Consider the following 22021-nt stretch of genomic DNA (forward strand, 5'->3'; position numbering starts at 1 on the left):
CCATAGAAAAGATTCCAACTAGGCTGAGCTGTTGTATAAGACGTTATACTTACCGAGCAGAGAAGATGGGATTATTTATGATTCATATAATAATAAGCTTTGCTGAGATAACTATAATAAATTGCTGCATTTATATTTATTGCACACGATTCAACTTGTAATCGGGCTATCGCCTTAATAAACACTTAATCAATAGCTTAGACTAGCGTCCGTAGCCGTAGGGCGCGCCGTAGCCTCCGATGTTTCTCGCATATGGAAAGCGCCGTGGAATCAAATAGACTGGGGGATAGCCAAAGCTGGGAGGCTCTACGGGCGGCTTGGGCGCTTCCTCGTTGGCGTTTTCCTTTCCCTTGTCAGAAGCGTCAGGAGCAACTGGTTTGCCTTTCTCAGGTTTGGCTCCGTCGCCAAGACCAGGTGCAAAGCCTGGAATATAAGGCGAACGTCCGAGCGGATATGGGTAAGGAGGTGAGCCATATGGAGAGAAGGGAGGGCGTAGAATAGGAAAACTTGGATAAGGATAGCCTGGATAGCCCGCATAACTAGCTTCGGTGGATGGTGTCTCAGTGGACCTCTCGGAGATAGGCTTTAGCTCACGGCCAATATTTGGGTGGGGAAAAGGAAATCCATATCCATATGGATGTGGCTGGGGATAAGATGGTAGCTGATAAGTAGGAAAAGGAGACAAATCGGTTTCCTTTTGCGCCTCAGTGGTAGTCGTTGCTGTTGTGGTGGGGACAGTGGTTTCAACACTAGGATTCGTTGTTTCCGGCAAGGCAGTTGCTTTGTTGATCAGTGCCACGCCATCACCCAGCCCCTGCAGCCCCTCGGCAGGAAGTGCGGTTGCTTCTTCCTCAACCGCAGGCTCGGGCACAGTTGTCGTTGCCAGCTGATGCACATCGTCCAGTGCTTCCTTGTCATCGTAAGCCCAAATCTGTACACAGGTGACCGCCAATAGCTACTCGAAACGAAGCTGTCATCACCGACTTGTATCAGCAGCTAAATATATATATTCTCACCTGGGCAATAAGCAACAGCTTAAAATTCATGTTAGTTGATCTCTTACCGAATGCTTAGTGCAGACTGCTGGTTAGAGCTGCGCTTGCGTTGGCTTTATATAGTCTATGGGCGCATTGAACAGAGGGCAGAGCAGATTCAAGTATTTTTTAATTACACTGCGCTTCACAGAATCTGTGCGCCTGCCCACATACAGCTAATTTAAATCTAAATTAAAGGGTCTTAGTCATAAAAAAGATTCTTATTTTAACCAAACAAAACAATCGAATTGAATTGCGATATATATAAATAAATATATATATATATATAAATAAAAATATATATATATATATATATATATATATATATATTATATATATATATATATATATATATATATATATATATATATATATATATATATATATATATATATATATATATATATATATATGAATATTATTAGTTTATATTATTATCAAATAAAATATTAACTAAAGATTTTATTTTGCAGTGTAGTCGATTGAGAAAGCTCTAGAGATCGGAGAATCGGAAATCGAGAACTGGGAATTGCCCTAGCTGCGTTCTGAACTGTGTTGAATTAGGAATGTTTGGGCGCAGTCATGCTCAGCATTGGTTGTGGCCATCAAATCAGGAAGCTGTTCGAATCAATTACAAATGTGAGCAAATTTACCACTATAAAGAGGGCAAGCGCCGCTGGCATGCGCTTTCTTCAAAGACGATCGTCAACATGGTCAGAACTAAACTGGTAAGATGACTTCACCCAGTGTGCGGTCCAGTTCAATCATAAAAAACTCGATCTTTGCAGCTGTCCTTGCTCTTGCTGATGATGGCACTTCCACAAAGAATGGAGGCGGACAAATCTGCGGAAGTGGCTGCCGGAGCAGCAACCGACCATGGATCACAGAACAATAACGAGGAACAGCCAGAAGGCGTAGCAGGGGCAGAACATGAAGCAAAGGGCACGCAGCCAGAAAAAAAAGACAGAGTTACGTTACCAGAAAACACAGATGAAGCAAATAACGTGGAACATCCAAAGGACGCAGCACAGGGAAAATACGATAAGAAGAAAGAAAATAGCGAACATATTTCAAAAGAAAAGGAATCATCAAAAGTAGGAGAAGAAAAACCATATGAACTGAGACAAGCCAAAGTGGAATTAGGTGACAATGAAGGTGCAAATCCGGTCAACAATGAAAGGAACCCAACTCAACTGAGACAAGCCAAAGTGCAATTAGGTGCAACAGATTTAGCAACCCATCAACGAACTACGGATCTAATAGACCTGATTACATACAAAGCCTCCTCCGAGGAGGAATTGTATAATGGCGGCTATAAGATTTCTTTACCGGGCGAACATCAAAATACGGGCCTCCGGCATGTGCATGCACACGATGGGTTCCACAATATACAGCACGAGCCCCTTTGGGCGCACTGGAATGATGCGTTCACCACTAAAAGTCAGAATTAAACTTAAATAAAAACACCCTGTAAATGTCAACAGCAGCGTGCAGTTGTTGATTAGACGCTCCAGGCCAAGACAAATGCAATTAATGAGACGGGCCAAGGTAAGCCAAACTTTGGCTACCCGCAACAGTTGTAGTGTATGGGTGTTCAGGGAACAACCAGAAAAAAATATATAATATATGTCAGTATGTGTCAGCTTGTTCTGTTCTTTCTGTTGTCAGCCTGCCTGGCCCTGGTCAGAATCGAGGGAAAGCATTATACGGTACGCGCCCACGACGGCTTTCATAATATCAAGAGCGAGCGGAGTTGGATGCATCACAAATAGTTAAAGTAACAAGTGGCGATAGCTGGCAAGGTTAGATGCATTGCCTGTAATTTTCACCCACATAAAATTCCTATTCTGTGTATTCAATGAAACAGTTCCCACGATTTACATAAAATGAAAAAATTTATTTCATCTTCATGAACACCTAAAGCTTTAGCTACACGTCTGGTCGTGTTGCGCTTAGTTGAATTAACTCGTAAATTCACTATATAAATACATACATAGTTTTAGCTTAAAGCTTATATATTTTACTAAATTGCATATACTTTCTTTACGTAGAGCTTCTGCTGGATGTCAACAGATGCACCTCGCCATCTAGAGTTCAAAATATTGTGCTACTGCATGGACAAAGCTACTGAGCTGCTCCGTAACAGGTTTAGCTCGTGAACGCAACAAAAGCTTTTGTGAATCGCAGTCAACTTCACTCAACTTCGAATTTTTCCGCGTTAGCATTTGTTATATGAAGCATAGTATTCAAGGAAAACAATTAAATTTAGGTAAATTAAACCGTTAATAAACGTTTTAGTTACACTTTGCCTTTTGTAAAGTAAACGCGCAAGCCAATAGCTGACGGGGCAGCTCATACTGCGCACTAAGGAATTGATTCTCAGGCATTACTAACTCAACAATGCTACTACAACAGGTTCTACTGCAGGTCCTCGCTGGATTATTCTGTTTTCTCCTCGCTGAATCCGCAAAAAAATCCATTCATCTAATAAACGATCGCTTGCGTCATATACGGGCCCACAATATGCATCGACCTCCATCGGAGTTCACTGTGTCCTATTGAAAGCAAATTTCTTAAATTTATGTGAAATATAAGCAGCTGCATCTACATATATAAATGTATAATTATTTAAGGATTCTCAGGGGAGTTGTCCCCTTGTAATGTCTCGTGCGTGTATAAAAAAGTTTGCGTCGGTTTTGTTTTTTGGCTTGGCAGCGGCCATTATTTAATTTCAACTATTCTTGCTTCTGGCCACTTAAATATACAGAGTGCCCCTGAATTTTTGCTTAATTACTTTCAAGTTGGAATTGCCGTGGATTGCATTTAGTTCTTCCACTTGTTGTTCTCGTAGTCCCAGTTGGAGGTCAAGCCGGTGACTGGATTAATCTCCAAATCGATGATGCGCTTCAATTGCGCCTTCTGGTGCTCCTCGTCAAAGGTGACGGGCAATTCATCGTAGACTGAAAACATGAAATTAATTTATCATATGTCCGTTATCAGCAAATGTATTGCTTACCGAACAGATTCATCAGCACGGCAATCCAAATGGCAGCGGCGGTAAAGATCAGGCCAACGCCCAAGTGCATTTTCCACTCGCCACTGCCGGCTTGAACCTCAGCAATGGTCTGGCAGAAGCTGGCACGGTAGAGAGCCTTGATCTCTTGTGGGCTGAGCTTCTTCCAGTCGCCCTGTTCCTTGGTGCGCAGCGCGGTGATTTCATTGGTGGGCTCGCGGAAGCGAACAGCGGGCATTGGATAATCAGCACGATCCGCATAGCATGCTGTGCCGTTCCAGCCAAAGCCCACAATCTCGCGTTTGCCGATCTTATCGAGCGTGTGAACGGAGGCCACACTGCCCACTTGGGCGTTATGTGGCAATTGGGCAGCCAGCTGGCGGCGCAGAGCGTTATTGATTAGTCTAAGAGCCATAGTTCAGAGCTGCAAACAAGAGGGAGTTATGTTAGTATTAATGTCGCTAGCTATGTTTGTATCCAAAGGGGGGTGCGGGGTGACGCATCGAAGGTTATGTAACAACTGCACGGACTACGTGCATAATGAAATGAACAGTTAAGCATACATTTGCAGCTTCTGTAGCTACTAAAACCATTTCTGGGATAGATATATATTTTGTTGCAGACTTCGGTGAATAATTTAGTGCATTTGTACAGCTCGCGTTCGCCTTGTGGCAGCTGTTGTGTAATCGAAAACTTTTTTCACTGAATTTACAGTGGGTTGCTGCATTTCATTAAAACAAGCAGTTGCATTAAGCACTCAACATTTAATATAATTTTACAGACGAATTCAAGCAGGTCAAAGCAAATGCACAATAGTAACCTTTTATTTTACAAACTATATCACAAATTACCAAATCTGTTGTCGGCCACAGAGAGTTCTTAGTAGAGTCTGTTATCGGTTCGCAAGGCAATAAATAGTTCATATGACCCACTACCACTGAGTTTGGTTCATTTGCCAGAGTTGCTGACAAACAACTATCGATATATCGCTATAAGCTATTGAGTTCACGTGCTTGGACTTTTTTTTATTTTACTTTTCTACATTGAAATCATTTGGGTAAACTAGATTAATGTTATTACGGTTGCAACTAGACTTTTTATTTTTAAAGAATAGCTAGTATATATGGTAAGTTTGTATAATATGGTTAGTACATATGATGTGTATAGGCTATTGATTAGTTTGGTTGACCCATGTATTTAGCATGGATATTTGTCCATTGATCAAGTAGTGATTTATCTTAAGCTTGTCCAGTTATTTCTATTAAACATGCAGATAAGCATTAGATGGAGGTTTCAAGTTCTATTGCAGCGTTACTTTACCTGTTTCTTCGTGTTGAATCTGCTAATCAATAGATGGCGCTTAACAACAATGTATGAAGCGCCGTCCACGCCACTTAGCGCTCATTATCTTGTCCCAAACAACTTTAAATGTGGCTTAGAGGGATGTCGCCGATCTGAGTAGGGACGACATTGGCGCGCACTTCCTTCGATTTAAATCATTCTATTACTTTTATTGCGGGTAATAGTCACCCATCCATATGTTAATTTATTATATTTTAAATAAATGTCAAATGAATATTATTTAGTATTATATAGATTTAAGTTTATTTGATTTTGATTTGATTTCACATCTCATGAATGTACACATTTAAATTAGACAGACAGGACATATAATTTTAATATTGTATTAAATATATGTATATGTATTTTAGTTTTGTTAGTGTTGCTGTTGTTCTCTTCTTATTGTTGTTTCATAGGAGTTGTGCTTGTTAATTTTGCTATTTGTTTAGGGGAACTTTTCGGGGTCTTTACGTATATGATTTTCGCATTTATGATGCTGATGCGGCTAAGCGCTGTATATGGCATAATATATTGTTTAAATAGTTTATCTTCTTCCTCCCTTTACTTGCGTTTTTATAAATATGCAATATGTTTGTAACAATATTTAATGATAATTATGCAAATAATTAAACTAAAGTGAAAGCTTTTTCCATTAAATGTACATCTTGTAAATATTGGTAGTAGCAAAAACTTAGGGCTACATTTACAATAGGTTTTTCTTTTTCGTTTTCGATTATGTTAGGGTATAAAATGCTGATACCATTGTAGAGTTAGTCGCTTAAATATAATTGGGGCTTTTTTGGTTTTCTATGTACAAAAAGTGTTTGCTTGATCTTTAGCAATTGTTTAACATTTAATGTTGGGCTTTCTTTCCATTTGTAATTTACTTTTGTTTTCTTTTCCGCCTGCGCTGGCCTTTACCTTGAGTTAGATGAGTTCTTATAAATTTCTAAATTTTTTATATCTGATTTAGGGAAATTTGCATTTTTAACAAGTGCGCTAAAAAGTGCAATTCTACATTTTGCGGCTTGTGAAGGTAGACAGAGAGAATTAGAGAGAGTGAAAGAGTTAGATGATGATACTACACTCAGAGAAAACCATTGTACTATTACAGTCTTGTTGCCTCATATCGTGGAACTCAGATTTGTGAAGATCTCTTGCCGTTTTCTCTGAGTATAGCTCAATAGTTTATTGGTTTGGTGCAAATGGAAAAGTCTTGAAACTGCTTTAGAACTTGAATGCGAAAGTAGCACAAGAAAATTCCTTTGAGATGTGTTTGAGTGTGTGACGTTGTGGAAGGACTTTCGTCGCAGCGCAAGCAAAACAAAAGCATTTCATTTGGCATGTTAGAAGTTAAGATCTGTGAATAGAGACGAACTACTCAGCACCCGCTGAACTGTCGGGCGTTACGTTTGAATCGAGGCTGGCGCAGTCTGACTCCTGATCCTGTGTCTCCGAGTAGTTGGCAGCCTCCTGCAGACGCATCAGCATGTTTAGCTAAAATAAGCAGGCAATTAGGAAAGGGCTTTTGAGGAGAACTTTGTTGAGTCACTTACCAATGGGTCCTGTTGCTCGCCATTGCTGAGAGCCACTCCCTCCAGGCCCACATCCTCGGCATTGATCTGTCGCAGCGGTGGCACCGAGTCCGGTCCGTAGGGCCAGGGATATGAGTTGCGTATGAAGGCCGATGGATCATTCCAGGCGCCACCCCTTCGTCCATAGAGCTGCACACCCTCGCGCACTGCCTCGATCAGGTAGGGCGACAGATGATAGTTCCAGATGTCGGTGAACCACACCTGCGAATCCTTCAAGTCCAGCGGACAGGAAAGAAACAGTCGTGGTCCAATGGTCACATCACTGGAGCTGTGCACTTCCAGGAAGCGGTTGATGTGTTGCCACACGGAAGGCAGCCAAGCGAGAACAGCCGCCAACTCTGGCTGTGAATGCTGCGTCTGCAGCTCCAACTGAAACTGTCGGCGACGCAAGAAGCGACCAAGGAAGCCTTTGACAGGCTCCATATGATTAGCTGTGAGCACCTGCCAAGCGAAAGGAAGTGAATGAGTTAATGAGTTAAAAGGCTAAAGAGAAAAGGCTTGACTTACCCAGCGGAAATTGTGATGGAGCTGCAGATTGGTTGTGTTGCAGGTAGCCTGCGACATAGTGCCAATGATGCAGGGCAGCTTGGTGGCCGGTCCGGCGCTGAGCAGACAGGAGAAGACATCGCCCAGAGCGGAGGCATGATGCAAATTGTCCAATATGATCACAGATGGCAGCTCCGACGCGCCATTCGCTATGGCCGCCTGTTCGGCAATGTGGCCCAGATATTGTCGCAGATCCTTCGAGGTCTTATGATCCACGCTGTTGAGCAGATAAACTAGTTAGCATGTGTCGTCAGCAGAGGCCTGACTGGGTACTTACTTGAACGTGGCAATGGCCTCTGAGGGATTGCCGCGACCAGCCCGTGCCACCAGAAACTCGGCTAGGCGACGCGCCAGATAGGATTTGCCAGTGCCGCTGGGTCCGCACAGGATCAAACGTCTGTGCTCGGTTAGCAGACTTATGTAGCGATGCACAATGCTGCGTGGAATGAGACTGTCGAAGGCCAAGCTGCCGACACCCTGTAAGCATATATACAGGGTCCTCACGTTGCCCACAATGTAGCCGCAGGGCAACAGCTCCGGGAAGCCCATCTCAGGGCCACGTTTCGCCTCCCCCAGATGATACGATGTAATGGAGTCTGTGTTCAGGCCCAGGTTGGTGCCGGGATCAATGCGTGCCACGTAATCCTTGAAGGTTTTGCGCACAATGTAGTCCAGATTCTGCCAGGTCGTCTTGCCCGAGATGTATGTGCAAGCGATAATAAATTCATTGGAGCCATTTCCCTGGCGCTCGGCCTGCTGCGCTTGCCCCTGGCCCTGCCCCTGCACCTGAGCCTGCTCCGCCTCGTGGCTGGCAATGATTGCCCCATTGGCATAGAAGTCGTCCAGCTCGAGCATCTCCTCGCAGTACTTGGCAAAGGATTCGGGCTGTCCCAAGTAGCAGGCAATGGCTATTTTCTTGCCATCGCACACATCGGGCAGCTCCTCTACAGCTCCACAGCTAGCCATGTGCACGGGGCTGCTTAGCTGTCCAGCTTCCAGCGCTGGCGGCGGCGGTGTCAGATCTATGTGAGTATTGGGACTGAGCGGAGCTGCACCACTTGCTGCACAGGGCGCTGGTGGTGGTGGTGGCTCTGGTGCCGGTGCTGGTGGCATGCACTCCTCCTCCAGCTCCTCGGTCAGACGCGGAGGCAGCTCCATTGGAGGCCGTGCATTGCCATCGGCCAGCGAGTAGCGACGCGACGCATCCGAACTGCCGGCGCCGCCTCCAAGTGAACCATTCGGGCTGATTGCCTGGCCGAGGCTGGCCTCAGAGCCCGCTAGGGAGCGACTGGTGACCAGCTTCTGGAGCCGTTCGTTGTTCTGCTTGAGCGACATCATTTCGGCGCGCATCTTGTTCATCATGTCCTTCAGGCTCTCCAGCTGCGAGGCAGAGCTAAGGGCCTCAAGCCGTATGTCTGTCAGCACCAGATCCTTTTCGCGCAGCTGCTTCTTTAGGTCCTCCACCATGTGCTGATCCTCCCCGTCGATGGCATCGATGGGCTTTGCATTATCGATCAGTGTCACCGTCTTGGCCGGGCTGCTTTGCTTGCTGGATGCATTTGCCACAGGCAGCGGCGGCGCTGGCTGCGTGGCCAAAGCAGCCAAGCCCAAGGGCTCTCCATGCCCATGTCCATGACCGTGACCGTGTCCGTGTCCGTGTCCGTTGAGCAAGGTTGTCTTGCTGGAGCTGTGCTCGTGCTGCTGTTGCTGATGATGCTGACCCACATGGCGACTAGTTTTCGAGATCTTGGCGTTGCGGGAGAAGGCCTTAGTGAAGCTGCTGCGCAGCCAGCCTTTCTTCTTATTGGCCTTGTTCTTGTCCTGCGCCGCCGAGCAGCCCGAGCTGATGGAATTCAGCGAGCACATCGAGTCAGTGCTGTGCTGTCGCTGCATGCCCAATCCCAATCCCAGTCCCAGCCCATTGCCCGTGCCATTTCCATTAGCATTGCCCGCTCGGCTGTTGGCAGCGGGAACTGGAGGCGGCTTCTGCTGCAGCATCAGCTCGTTCTGGGTCTGGCCCTGCGTCTGGACGCCCATGCTCTGCATGTGCGCCGTGGTCAGGCCCGCCTGAATGGACTGCTTGCGCAGCAGCTCAATTGTCTGTCGCATATCAGTCAGCTCCCCATCCTTGCGCTCTGCCGTCGCCGTCAGCTGCTGCAGGCGATTGGTCATATTGGTGAGGGACTGTTCGAACGCTGATACCACATGGGCCTGCAAATAAGCATATACAAAGGGGCAGAGATAGAGAAGGCATTAAAAACAATTCCACAATTATTGATTTAATAAATGCTCATGTTGAACTTTAATCACCTGAATATCAGGTGATTGATTGAAGCAGAGGAAGAGATGTATATTTGCTATATATTTACTTATTTATATTATTAAATTTATAAGGAGACTAAGGTCGTTCTTCTACAACTCCAGCCCGAATGCTCGTGGGCGCTTCAGACAAGCCAGAAATTATATTTATAGCCAAAGTTCATTTAACTTTAAGCCAAAATTTGTGTGGCTGTGTTAGGTTTGCGGGACATTGAGTGCTAGTTGCATCGATAATTCATCATCGCAATTGAGTGGCCCCGTCCTGACTCCCTCTGCAGCCCGCACGTCACAATCGTGCATCGCATTTTAAGCCCTGATTGATATGCAAGTGGTTTCGCTGCAACAAAAGTCCCAGCAACAACAGCAACGGCAGCAGCAACAACTGGTGTCTGACTCATGACTCATGACTCCTAGTGTCTGAGCCTCTAAGCGCAGCTTTAAAAACTTCTATCAGAACTTCTTTCCTTCTCAGCTTTCACAGCCCAGCCCGCGGAATGTCTCCACAGACACCTGTGCAATAAACTAGCATTAGAACCTGTGCCCAGCTCCTTGGCTGCTCAGCTCCTCAACGCCTCAACTCCTACTACACTCAGTTGACTGCTTTGTTGCCTGGCTACAAGTTCATGAAATATGTTTTATGATGCGACGTGACCGAGGCGCTCTTTACGGCTCTCGGCGTTGCCGGCGAGGTCACTTTGTCAGCGAAATGCTGCAACGGCTTGAGGAAAAACTTAGAGAACTGAAGAGCAAAGAGCAGTGCAGCAATGAGACATTAACGACATCAAGCTAATGAGCGCTATTAGAGCTGCAAAGGCAACGCAACTGACTGATTAGTTCTCTCTTTAAACGTGGATAACAGCTCTTAGTAGCTGCGCAACTGTCAACGATCTTTGAAGTGTATCTTCAGTGGTTAGCAATTTCATTCATATAAGTTTTATATGATATACAAATTTAAAGTAGCTCAGTTCATATTCATTATAAATAAATAAAATAAATTTTGACACTGCATCAATATACCCGACTCCAATTCTTAACAGAGTATACGCAGCGTAGATATTGTGTATGTGTTTGTGTCAGATGACTCAGTGCGGAAGTTGTAATTGCAGTTTGCTGTCCAAGGGTAGACGATAAAAGGAGAAAAGAGCGAAAGCAGCAGCAGCAGCTAATGCTGAAGTGGCATCAATAGCTACTGAATGAACGCACAAATGAATCATTGAATGGATGAACCAAAAGAAGTGCATAATGAAGTCAACTAATGGCAGCGGGTAGCAGCTGCAGCTTAAAACTTATTAAGTAATTGAGTTAGGGAAACAAGTTAAATGCCTTTATGCATTAGTTTCGATTGTCGTTCGAGCAAGGAAGCAGTATTTATGAGTCGACAGTGAAATAACACAGACAACATAATATAAATAGAAGAGCTTGACTAAGAGCGTTAAGCTGTCATTAGACTTTATCTGTCTGCCAGTCTAATAAAGTAATATCAAATAGAAAGCCAGAATCAAAACATTTTGCTTAACTTAATAAAAGTTTGTGCTTAAATTCCAAAGAAGATCTGTTCTAGCTGCTCTCTCGCATAAGTTTAGCCCTGCTGCTAATTAGCTAACATTAGCATTGGCATGCGGTTAATCCATAGGAAATTCATAATCCATGATGCATGATGCATGATATCATTGAATCAGAGTTAACTTAAAACTATCTGAGTGAGGCGTACTTAATTGAATTTATAAGCGTATAGGAAGACGTTGAAATGTAAGTAACGCTGACTAAACGCTATCGCAGTTAGTTATTAACCAAAAGCGACTTCTGTATTGCATCTGCCCTGCCGTCTTATACGTGCCCATGTTTCGCTTATTGATAAGCATCTAACACGTTTCACATTTTAATTTGCGTGTCGCTTATGCAAATTGAGTCAAGTCGACACGCTCAACAACAACAACAACGACGACAGCAAAAGCTTTTTATATAGTACAAATCAGTTAATGAAAAGCAAAAGCTAAAGCTAAAGCCAAGTAAACTGTGGGCCACTTCTAGAGCTCAACTTGTTTACAGAGTTCAAGGACGGCACCTAAATTGCTTGAGCTGAGCTCATTTTTAATAGATTGTTGCTATTGCGTTTGCGTTTTTATTTAGCTGTCAGAGCAGCTATCGATCCATTTTTATAAACTGTTTGATAATTCACTTTAATTGCCTTTGCACAAAGCGAAATTCGGCACGAATTGAGAGCCAGAATTTCTATAAAATTCTGTTGATGTGTTGAGAGGGCGACTCACTTATTTCATATGGCTGAGATATGTCCTGTTAAGCGTCTCGTTTGTGGCCTGTGGGGCGTTGCTGTACGTTCCTGCATTACGCATACGCACCGTAATCAATTTTTACGCATACGTGAGTCGGCTGTATAAATGTGAAAAGCTTGCGAACTGGCAGGGGGATGCCGAATATAAAGGGTTATCTAGGATGCTGTTTGGGGCCGAGTACGTGGCTTTTTAATTCAAAGCTGTTGATGTTGTTGATGAAGCTGTTGTTACGTGTGGCTAGTGCGGCACGGTTATCGCAAAGCGTAAAATATAATTTAATTAGTCTGGCAAGGTACCAAGGATTTCCTACCAGAAAATGGCACGCATACTAATTATCTTGAATATAATGCCAGCACGGAGTTATCTGGAGCAGCGACTAGACTGAAATACGTTTGAAATTCGGGCGGCGTTTAATGACTTTATACAACTATCTGGCAACCCTACAACTAGCTGGCAACTCTTAGAAAGTTTAAAATGCTCATAAGCAGCTAAATTATAAATAATTCGTGGAGCAAGAGAAACGTTTGCAATTGACAATGAAAAACTACAACCGGAAGAGCCTCAAATTGAGCTGAGCAATGACAGCAACAACAAGAGAAACAACAACATGCTTGCAATTTCTTTCAGCAACTGTTGCTGCTGCTGCTGCTGAACTATAAAGTTGGTCTCAAGCTGCGTGGTTTTGTCTGCAATGTTGTTTGCAATATTGTTGTTTGTTGCTAATGTTGCAGTTGTAGCTGCAATTTCAGTGGTAGCTGCTGCTGCTGTGTTGCTGTTGTTGCTGTTGTTGTTGTTGCAGCACTTCATTAGCACAACGATGGCAACGAAGCGTAAAGAAACGCGTTACGCCTCGACGGGCAATGTTAGCCAAAAGGGAGAGGGTGGCTGAGAGAGATAGAGGTTGAGAGAGAAAGAGAGAAGCGCACTAGAGTGAAGGGCAGACATATGGAAAGTCAGTTGTGCAGGGCTCCATATGCTAAACAAGTTCAACAGTAGCAGCAACAACAACAAACAAACAAATGTTGCTAACTTTAATTTGAGTGTTCAGTTGCTGGCGGGGGAGTTGTTGCTGTTGCTGTCGAACTTGCTGTTGTTGCAATGTTTAATTTATTTCTTGCCATCTGCAGACAGCAGAGCACAGAGTTCAAGTTCAATGGCAGCAACAGCAAGAGCAGAAAAAGCAGCAACAACAGCAACTTGTCAACTTGGTTTTCTTTTTCGCTCGCTTTTTTGGTCAGCAAGTTTTCAGCAACTAACTGCGACAGTCGCCATTGCTGATAGCCTTCGTATCAGCCTTAGATAGCAGGCGACTTGTGATAAGCTGCAAAGTTAGTGTGGCTGCTTAAGTGGGTCGCCGGCAACAGCAGCAGCAACAGCAACGGCAACTGTTTCGTGTTGCTGGCGTGCATAAATCATGTTGCTTGCTGCAGCGACAACCACTTGACAATTGTTGCAGACATCCGGCGAGCATGTGTTGTGCTTCACTCACAGCAACATGCCACGTAGGCGTGTGCACTCTGACCTTTTCAAATGATTTATGCCTGGCAGCAACAGCAACAGCAACAGCAACAGCAACTGCAGCTACAACTGCAATAACACTTGACATTTGATTGCCCAAGAACTGTAACAGTCTTTCGCCTTTTGCCTCCGCATCTATTATGTATGGGGCGTGGCACTGCAAATTAGCTAAGTGAAAGTTTGACTGCAACCAGGCACAAAAAGTTTCTATAATTAATGATAAATGAAGGTCAGCGGTTCAAGCCAAACTCTTTCCTATACGCTGGGGTCTAATCACTTCGACCTTGTGTCGCTGATAAAGACATCTTCGAATATGATTGATTTCTGTACTGAATTATGAGTGGAAAATTGGAGAAATATTGGACTCAGGTAGCCAAGAGCAGTATTCGTAAAGGTATATGCACAGCCTTATAGCAATGTGTTAGATAAGTGCGGCAGCTAATCTATAAATATAATCTATATACTTATGTGCATATATATATATATATATATTTATATTTATATCGCAAGTCGCAACTGCATTAGATAAGATTAGATATCTGCGAGGCATTATCTATAGCTTATTTAAGATCTTGGCATTGTACATAGCGAATGAAAAGTGTTTCGCTTGAGTAAGAGTTGTATAAAAATTGTAGTTCTAAATAAAGCGAATGATTTTATCTTAATCTTATTGTTGTTTCTATTGAGCTTCTGTTATATTCACATCAGCAACGTATCAGACCTCCCTCGTACCGATTTCATAAGCCTCAGCTGGCTTTTAATTAATATTCCCTCAACTTCTGATTGCCCGACATGTAAATCTCGAGATGGCATATGATGTTCGTATCTTAATTTGCGAATTTCTCATTGATTCGCTTTGCCATTTGCCGCTCGATTTCTTTTATTTTGCTTTTGGGCAACGCCTTGAAAACTGTTTGCCTTTGGCTTAGTTGTCCTTAGTTGTGTGCCTGCGTGTTGGGCATGGCTAACTCGAAAGCTGATCACAACATAGTTGCCGCCACATAAAAAACTGATTAACAAACTAATCCAATGCGATTGTTTACGACTGAGCTGCTGACTGCAGTCGATGCTGAAGCGACATGCGCATCGTTTCCACTTGGACGAGCTCTTCGAATCGAAGCTTTTAGCCAGAGAGCCCGCAAAAATGGCAAATCATCATTAAGATCTTGTCCGCTGCGGGGCAGCTGCAGTTGGAGTTAGAGTTGGAGTTGGAGTTGGATTATGCTCGAAGTGAGAGAAACGGCACCACAGACACCAGCCTGGACCACAGTCGCAGTTCCACTCAGCCTCAGTCTTTGATCTCGAGCCGCAGAGACTGCGACGGCGACGGCGGCGGCGGCGGCTGGTGAAAGACAAAGATTGCAGTTTTCATTATTTGCACAAGGCTTCTTCCTTAGAGCTCTCCTCGATTCTCCATTCTCCATTCTCCATTATCCATTCTCATTCCTCATCTTGGCCATTTCGTGGCTCGCTTGGCATTAGATAAATTTGCCTTTGGCTAATGCCCGCAGCCACAACAGCAACAACAACCATATTAACTACTTACGATACCCCCAAGTGTGGCTTAAATTGATGTTGGCTTCGAAACTTACCTGTAAAGATAAAGCCGAGAAAAGAGAGTGTGAGTTACTGCTGCATTTTATATTATTTAGACATACAATATACTAAATTTATGGCCATTTAAGCATTGCTCTTGCATAATAGATTAGATGTGCTAATGGACAATTAATAAGATAAGATGCATTGGAAATAACTTGAGAGGAATTTCCAAAGTGTTTCAGTCGATAAGTGTTTTATGCAATTGTGCCAAAAATAAAACTCGACCAGGGGTTCGATATTGCTTTATGTTTTCATTAACTTTGAATTGATTTTGCGTTTAAAGCACAATTGCTTCTATTTATAGCTCGTTCCATCGCTAAATGGTCTTAATACCTACACTCAGCGGAAAGCCCTTCTCATGAATATACAAACTCTTCAGTTTTCCCCCATATTTTCCACTCATAAAACTTTGTGCCCCTTTTCCACTCTGCCTCTGAATGACTCGTCTGTTTTTCTGTGACACGATCAATGTCCATTGAAGAGCGCGTTGTTCAGATTTCTTTTTTTTTGTTTTATTGATTATTCGATTTCAAGACCGGAAGCCACAAAAGAGACACGTTCAGGATTACAACAACAAGCAATACGTGAGTGAGTGAGTGTGCGTGTGTGTGTGTGTGTTCTTTAAAATGAAGATACGTAAACCTCAGAGAACTCGCCACAGAACTTCGTCCCGCGAGCAGTTTTCAATGCGTAGTTTTTTGCTTTGCTTTTCGAGTCGAATAAAACTTTATTCCTCTGCTCAGCAGTGAGCAGGGAGGCGGAGTTCTTTCGTTGTCTTCTGTTTGTCCATTGTTGTTTGTTTTCTGTTTTGATTCTGGCTGTTGTTTTGTTTGTCTGCTTGAGTTTGCTTCGCTTGCGCTGATTTCCTTGGGGAGACCGTCAAAGAGAGCTCGTCCTGTGGCCTGGGCAGCTCAGGTCGAACAGCTTCATCAAGCGTCTGACCAAGAGTCGCGTCGGTCTTTGTCTCTATTAGCAGCTTAAACAAAACGAGTTTCAGCTGCTCTGCAAACAGGTTTTCGTCAAAAAAAAAGTAAATAAGCCAAGACACCTGTGAACTGCAAGGCGGCGCGCTGTGCGCGGCTCACGGCTCACGTGGCCCCGTTTGGCCTGCTGTTCGAATAAATATTTATGAATTAAGCAGATACAAATTGCATTTGTCATAAATTAAAAGGCTGCCACTGCGCCAAAGAATTCAGAAACCATGTTCAGATAGTCAAATACCAGAATGCAGATACCAAAAAACAAAAAAGCAGCGCATAGATCAGGTGTTGCTGTCATGTTGCCTTTGACAAAAAACAAGCCGCCAAAACTAAGGAGGGAGAGAGCCACGCAGTAAGTCATTCAGTCAGCCAGTCCGTCAATCACTGAGTGCTCAGCGGGTTGCTTTGTGGCAATTATAACGACTATCCATAAGATACAAATGATATATATGTATATATTTATAAGGAGCTCTATGTATGTGCACATGTTGCATGTGCAGACAGGCTGTCCGCAATCGCCACATCTCGTTTATCAAGCGTTTGCTTTAATAAGCGATGTCAAAAGATAAAAACTAACGAGTTACTTAAGCCAAGTGGGGAGCTCTGCCATAAACTTGCCAATTTGTTGCTTAAAGTTCTGTTTATTAATTATGCATGCTGTTATTTTCGAGATCCGATTCGACTGACTGCTAAGAAACTGGAGCAGTAATCAACCTGATAAAGAAGAGCTGCAAACTATTCTTGACAGCTGCTTGACAGCTGCACTGCGGCCAGCCTTCAAGGCGAACTTCCTAATTATTTTTGCTAAAGTAGATATTTGCTTATAATTGAATGTATTTCGGCTGTACTCTTACAAATTATAGTAAATGCAACTTTAAGTTGACGACTCATACTGAATATACAAGAGAGAATTAAGATACTTCTGTGTTTATTATTTCTGTTAAGTCTCTCAATGGTAAGTCATTAAATGAAACCGCTCAATATCAGTCACAGGGAAACCAAATTCATTGAACATTCGACATATCAAAACATAATTTGTCAACTTTTATAGTTTGAACTGTCTCATCTAAAGGCGCTCTGCATTTAACTGGAATATTTAATCAATTGATTGCACAATTTGTGCCCATGTGTAGTACGAATGATTAACCCATTGCGACCCATCCATCAATCAAAATCGCATAAATCAGCTGCGAGACTCAACTTTGATGATGGCAGACGTCGTGCTGCTAATAATTGCCAAATATGTTAATTTCTTTCTGTGAGGAATGTAATCAATTAGCCACAATCAACACGTGACCTTCAACTTGAGCCAATTGAACTCGTGAACTGATCACTGAGTGTGTGGCACAGTGCAGCTCAAACTGCAGTCACAATGGTGCTGTAGACGTGATCGCTTCACACGCCCGCTGGCAATCTGGCCAGGCTATCAAGCTACCAATTTCACTTTTCATTTAAGCCAAAGCCTCGTCTCGAGTTACCAGCTAAATTGGCAGCTGTTGAGCTGCTCGTCGATCGGCGCTCATAAATAAACATGAAAAACGTTTTAAAACTCGCTAAGCCTAAAAACAGCATTAAAAACGCGCCAAATCGAAAGAAGCTATATGCGCACATAAATCTATACAAACATATATATACATATATATATATATATATATATATATATATATATATATATATATGAACGACAAGCGTCTTTATTGGCAACTCTATTTGCTTTGAAAGTTGACATTGATTGGACCCGCAATTGGCGATAGACATTGATGTTGTTGCTGTACCCTGAACACACTTAAAGTGGGTAAAACAGGGTAGATAATAGGCAATCTCACAAATTCAAAATTATTCTCAAAATGTGTCTTGGAATGGACTGCCAAAATAACATATATTATTAACAAAAAACTTTAAATGTTTAGCTTATTGTAAAGTTTTTAATGGAAAATTCGATAAGGGAAATAGCTAGCAACTCAGCTATCTGGTCTAATGCAAGCTATTTAAATGTTTAAATATTATTTAAAGAATTGCGATTGCTAAATTGCATACAAATTGTTGTTGTCTATGTAGGAATGTATCTGCATCCAAGGATATGTGAATCAGTGCAAGCCAACAAACAGCAGAGAGCCTGGCAGCTTTGACATTTGCTTGCCATAAAATTAGGCTCGATCTTGGCAAAAAGTGTTCCTTTTTTGATTAGTGAAAGACTTTGAAATCAAATGTGCTACCACACAACTAGTTTTTGCCCAGCTCAGATCAGATTTGATGCATTTCAGCATGGCCGAAAGAGACAGCAAGCGAGACTGAGGCAGCTGCGGCTGATTTCATCGTGGACAACATATCAATTGCGTGTACTGCGAATCAGGTCAACAGATTTGGACATGGCCAACAGATGTTTGTTGCTGCTGCTGAGCGGATGCAGGATTAAAATCAGCAGCTCCCAGTGCTGGCCAAACTGTTCGTCTGCCATCGAAATGCTCAACGTCTTGGCTCATTTATTTAATATGCTGAAGTGCACGCTCGTCGCGCCCAAAGGCACGAAGCGCGCTGCGAGTGGGGCTCATGCAACTTTTATTGAATCAATCAGTGGGCAACGCGTCTAACGGCAACTGACAAGACCAAACAGACGTGTGGACAGCTGGACAAGTGGACGCATAGCTTTGCCTTATGCGCCACTGCTTGCATTTGTAATGCCAAAGCCGGACGAGCTATGCCTGCTGCATTTTGCAAAAGAAGGAACAAGGAACAGGCCACATGGCCTAACAGTTAGCCAAGCTGCTACAAACTGCGTTTCTCTTGGCCAGCCAGCTGCAGCCGTATCCAAAGTCAATACATAGCTGGCATTGTTCGAATGGAACAAATACCTTTGGCAATCGAGCTTGAGAGCAAACGCATTGAACTTATTGATACACTTCAAGTACTCACAACTAGCAAACGGCTCTTTATGTGTCTCAAAATGTATCTGTTTTAAGCGAGCGAAGGATAGAAAAACTTAGAAAACATTTGGATTTGTATCAGTTTGCCTAAGCCAATAAATAGCGAGAGGTTCCATTGTTTACTTCATTTTAAAGGGTTATATGTAGATATATATGTTATATATATATATAAATATGTTATATATATAAATGTTCGATCTTGTGAATATAAAATTTATATATTTTCATATTTGACTGCCAATTGTAATGCATCGCTGTAGCGAAGCGGCTTTTAATGCTTTCAAAATATTTATCGATTTTTTGTTTTCTTTTAATTTTGTTTGATTATCGATTAATGTCAATGTTATTACAGGTAATAATTAAAGTCAATTGATTTCTAGTCTTTTACTCATTGCTGAAAATTATATATATAAATCTATAGAAAACTGTCTTTATATTGATGTAATAGATTTTATCGATCATTCTGAATGCTTCAGCCAAACCCTAACTGGTTTATAGCCTTTCTCAATGATATCATTTTTGTTATCAATCAATAATCGATTGTTCTATTCACCTGGTCATTGAGCTGCGGGGAGGTGGGCAACGTCAGAGAGGCACCCATGGGCGGGCACGATTGCCGCTTAAAGTCCCGGCGTATGGCCAACTCGTACCAGGGTATCAGCGGTCTGCTGCGCAACGTTGTCTGACAGCCGATCTTGAAGTCCAGCGGATCCATATACTCTGGAGCCATACGGTTCAGATCGCTGACAGCTGCCTCTGCGGAGGCATAGATGTTGCTCGCCGACTTGTGGTTGCCCGGATGGGTGGGCCAGGCGGAATTCATGTCCTGGGTATCCATGCTGCGATGCAAGCCAGCTGCCATGCTCTTCACGCGCATGTGGCCGAGCGTGTGGTAGCGGCGATCCACGGTGTTGGGCAGCATGGGCATGGCTGTGGGCACCACCACCAGCTCGTCCTGGTCAATGGTGGCCAGGCTCTGGCTGGTGTAGGAGCGCTCCAGCAGGTGATCGGTGCTGCTGCTGCGCTGCGTCACAATGGGCAGCTCGTACAGATTTAGGCGCTTCGTTGTGGGCGGTCGTGTGGGCGTGGCATAGATCTTTGGCTTGGCATAGAGGCTCTCGCGGCGCACGGGCGCTGGCGGCGGCAGCCCTGTGGGTGAGCCACAGCTAGACGCCTCTGTCAGCGACAACGTCATGGGTCTCAATCGCGTGCTGCCCGCAGAGCTCACGGAGTTGTGTCGCAGTGTAGCTCGCTGCTGTCTGCCGTCCCGCTCCTGCATGTCGAAGCTGATCTTTGGCAGCGGTGAGTAGCAGACACGCTCCGAGCTATCGTACGAGCTGCGCAGGCCACTGTCCAGCCTTCGTTTGGGACTCGCCGGCGCCGTGTAGAGAAAGATGTGCTCCTCCTCTCCGGCCGTATTGTAGTCCGGCGTCTTGGGCGTGGCGCTGCTCTGCAGCGAGTCGAGCGAGAAGCGCGAATTCTTCTTCACGCTTTGATAGTCGCAGGGCATCGAGCCGCCACCCGAAGAGCTGGATGCATCCGACAGGGGCCGAAATCCAGGTGCTGCAGTTGCTGCTGCTGCTGCTGTGGCACTCGCATAGATCGGCTCCAGATCACCGATGATGGGCGTGCGTACAGGCTTGGCCCTCGCATATATCTCCTCTCCCCCATTGCCGCTCAGCGAGGAGCTCCGGCTATAGTTGCTCCTCAGCGAGACGGTTCGTTTACGCTCCAGCTGCAGTTCGTGCGGCTGCGCAGCGGCTGCTGCCTCGGTGGCTTCTGCAGCGCGTATGGAACGGGAGCGAGTGAGACCGCGGGCCCGTATCGTGGCATAGCCATTGTAGAGGGGCGTGGAGAGCGGAGAGGAAGGTGGGCGATTGCTCGTACTAGCAGCAGACATCGTGGGTCTTACCGCTCGGTTGGACTTTGGGCTTGTTCGAGTTAGCACTGATTTTTCATTGGACTTTCATGTTTGTCTTCGATTTTGTCTTTCACTTGGTGCACATTGATTAATCGAAGTTCATTTCATTTCATATACAAACTGCGCTTGGGGGGTCTCATTGCTGGGGGTCGATGAAAAAAACTAAAGCTGCATCAATCATGCTTAACTGAGGCCGCAGATTGACGCTGCGTGCATTGAACCTGCTTCGTATGCCACGCCCACATCATAGACTAAGTGCAGCTCAGCTTAAAAGTAAGCTAAAAACTCTTTTTATCTTCTCAATTTTACAGCTTAAGCTTTTCATTAACGCCCAATTAGCATCCATTTCACATGACTGACTGCCAGAGGCTTTTGATTGACGGACACATCACAAAATTGTCTAAATGTGAGCGAACAATGGAGCGTATCTAATGGATTCGAAGAGTTGTCAGATTTTCAATAGCACGCTGAAAGCATTTAAAGCCAGCACACAAACAGGGCCGAAAAGCGTGTGCTAAGAGTGTCTCAAGGCAAATCAAGTGTCAATTGTTTAACGAGGAAATAAACTCAGGCAACGAACTATTGGCAAGACTTATGCAATGCCAGCGAATAGGCTTTTATCTAGATATGGCCAAAGTGTAGGTTTAACTAGGCTTTTTTATATAAATGACAACAACAAATGAAATACATTTTCTTTCGAAACAGTTGTAAAAACCCAACCAGATTGGAGAAAACCCTATGAAGCTTGATCGCAATGCAAAGAAAAATCGAATGCCGCTTATAGAATATGTAACTCTAGCCAGTGCCAGAATATAAATTCTGAATAAATACATAATATTGGCGATAGATTTATTTAACTCTTCAGATCAACAAATCAACAAGTATACAGATGCAATGATTATAGAAATATTATATATAAGAGCAAATCTATCTTGAA

The 22021-nt window shown here is 43.8% G+C and overlaps 4 protein-coding genes across 9 annotated transcripts in view; 1 reads left to right on the forward strand and 3 right to left on the reverse strand.

Moving 5' to 3' along the window:
• Positions 1–104: 104 nt before the first annotated feature.
• LOC111592574 (SH3 domain-containing protein C23A1.17) lies at positions 105–1077 on the reverse strand. The gene is made up of 2 exons (XM_023304885.2): positions 1017–1077; positions 105–955 (listed from the first exon to the last, which is right to left on the reverse strand). Exons 1-2 carry the CDS (start codon positions 1044–1046, stop codon positions 203–205), a joined length of 783 nt encoding a protein of 260 aa, XP_023160653.1. The 5' UTR covers positions 1047–1077; the 3' UTR covers positions 105–202.
• Positions 1078–1682: 605 nt separating this feature from the next.
• LOC111592576 lies at positions 1683–2669 on the forward strand. Its single transcript, XM_023304887.2, has 2 exons — positions 1683–1762; positions 1823–2669. Exons 1-2 carry the CDS (start codon positions 1745–1747, stop codon positions 2483–2485), a joined length of 681 nt encoding a protein of 226 aa, XP_023160655.2. The 5' UTR covers positions 1683–1744; the 3' UTR covers positions 2486–2669.
• A 1059-nt stretch (positions 2670–3728) lies between these two features.
• LOC111592577 lies at positions 3729–4987 on the reverse strand. Its single transcript, XM_023304888.2, has 3 exons — positions 4899–4987; positions 4051–4471; positions 3729–3994 (listed from the first exon to the last, which is right to left on the reverse strand). The coding sequence occupies exons 2-3, from the start codon at positions 4460–4462 to the stop codon at positions 3858–3860; spliced, it is 549 nt and encodes a 182-aa protein (XP_023160656.2). The 5' UTR covers positions 4463–4471; positions 4899–4987; the 3' UTR covers positions 3729–3857.
• Positions 4988–5768: 781 nt separating this feature from the next.
• Positions 5769–22021, reverse strand: part of LOC111592571 (protein sickie) — a 138170-nt gene continuing 121917 nt past the window's right edge. For 4 of the 6 annotated variants that reach the window (XM_023304876.2, XM_023304875.2, XM_023304877.2 and 1 more), the window contains exons 2-6: positions 19717–21226; positions 7807–9740; positions 7491–7746; positions 6945–7424; positions 5769–6885 (exon numbers count right to left, since the gene is read on the reverse strand). In XM_023304876.2, coding sequence (XP_023160644.2) covers positions 6766–6885; positions 6945–7424; positions 7491–7746; positions 7807–9740; positions 19717–21063 — 4137 coding nt within the window. In that variant the 5' untranslated portion in view covers positions 21064–21226 and the 3' untranslated portion in view covers positions 5769–6765. The remainder of the gene's footprint in view (positions 6886–6944; positions 7425–7490; positions 7747–7806; positions 9741–19716; positions 21227–22021) is intronic. The other 2 variants (XM_030223193.1, XM_030223194.1) reach the window with 1 other exon arrangement.

Source organism: Drosophila hydei, unplaced genomic scaffold (assembly GCF_003285905.1).
Source record: "Drosophila hydei strain 15085-1641.00,03,60 unplaced genomic scaffold, DhydRS2 tig00000149-arrow-pilon, whole genome shotgun sequence".
Lineage (NCBI taxonomy): Eukaryota > Metazoa > Arthropoda > Insecta > Diptera > Drosophilidae > Drosophila > Drosophila hydei.

Coding starts and splice junctions, on each gene's coding strand:
- LOC111592574 (XM_023304885.2), bottom strand. CDS start 1,046: ATGAATTTTAAGCTGTTGCTTATTGCCCAG. Junction 956..1,016: donor AGCTGTTGCTTATTGCCCAG/GTGAGAATATAT, acceptor CGTTTCGAGTAG/CTATTGGCGGTCACCTGTGT.
- LOC111592577 (XM_023304888.2), bottom strand. CDS start 4,462: ATGGCTCTTAGACTAATCAATAACGCTCTGCGCCGCCAGCTGGCTGCC. Junction 3,995..4,050: donor CGTGCTGATGAATCTGTTCG/GTAAGCAATACA, acceptor TCATGTTTTCAG/TCTACGATGAATTGCCCGTC.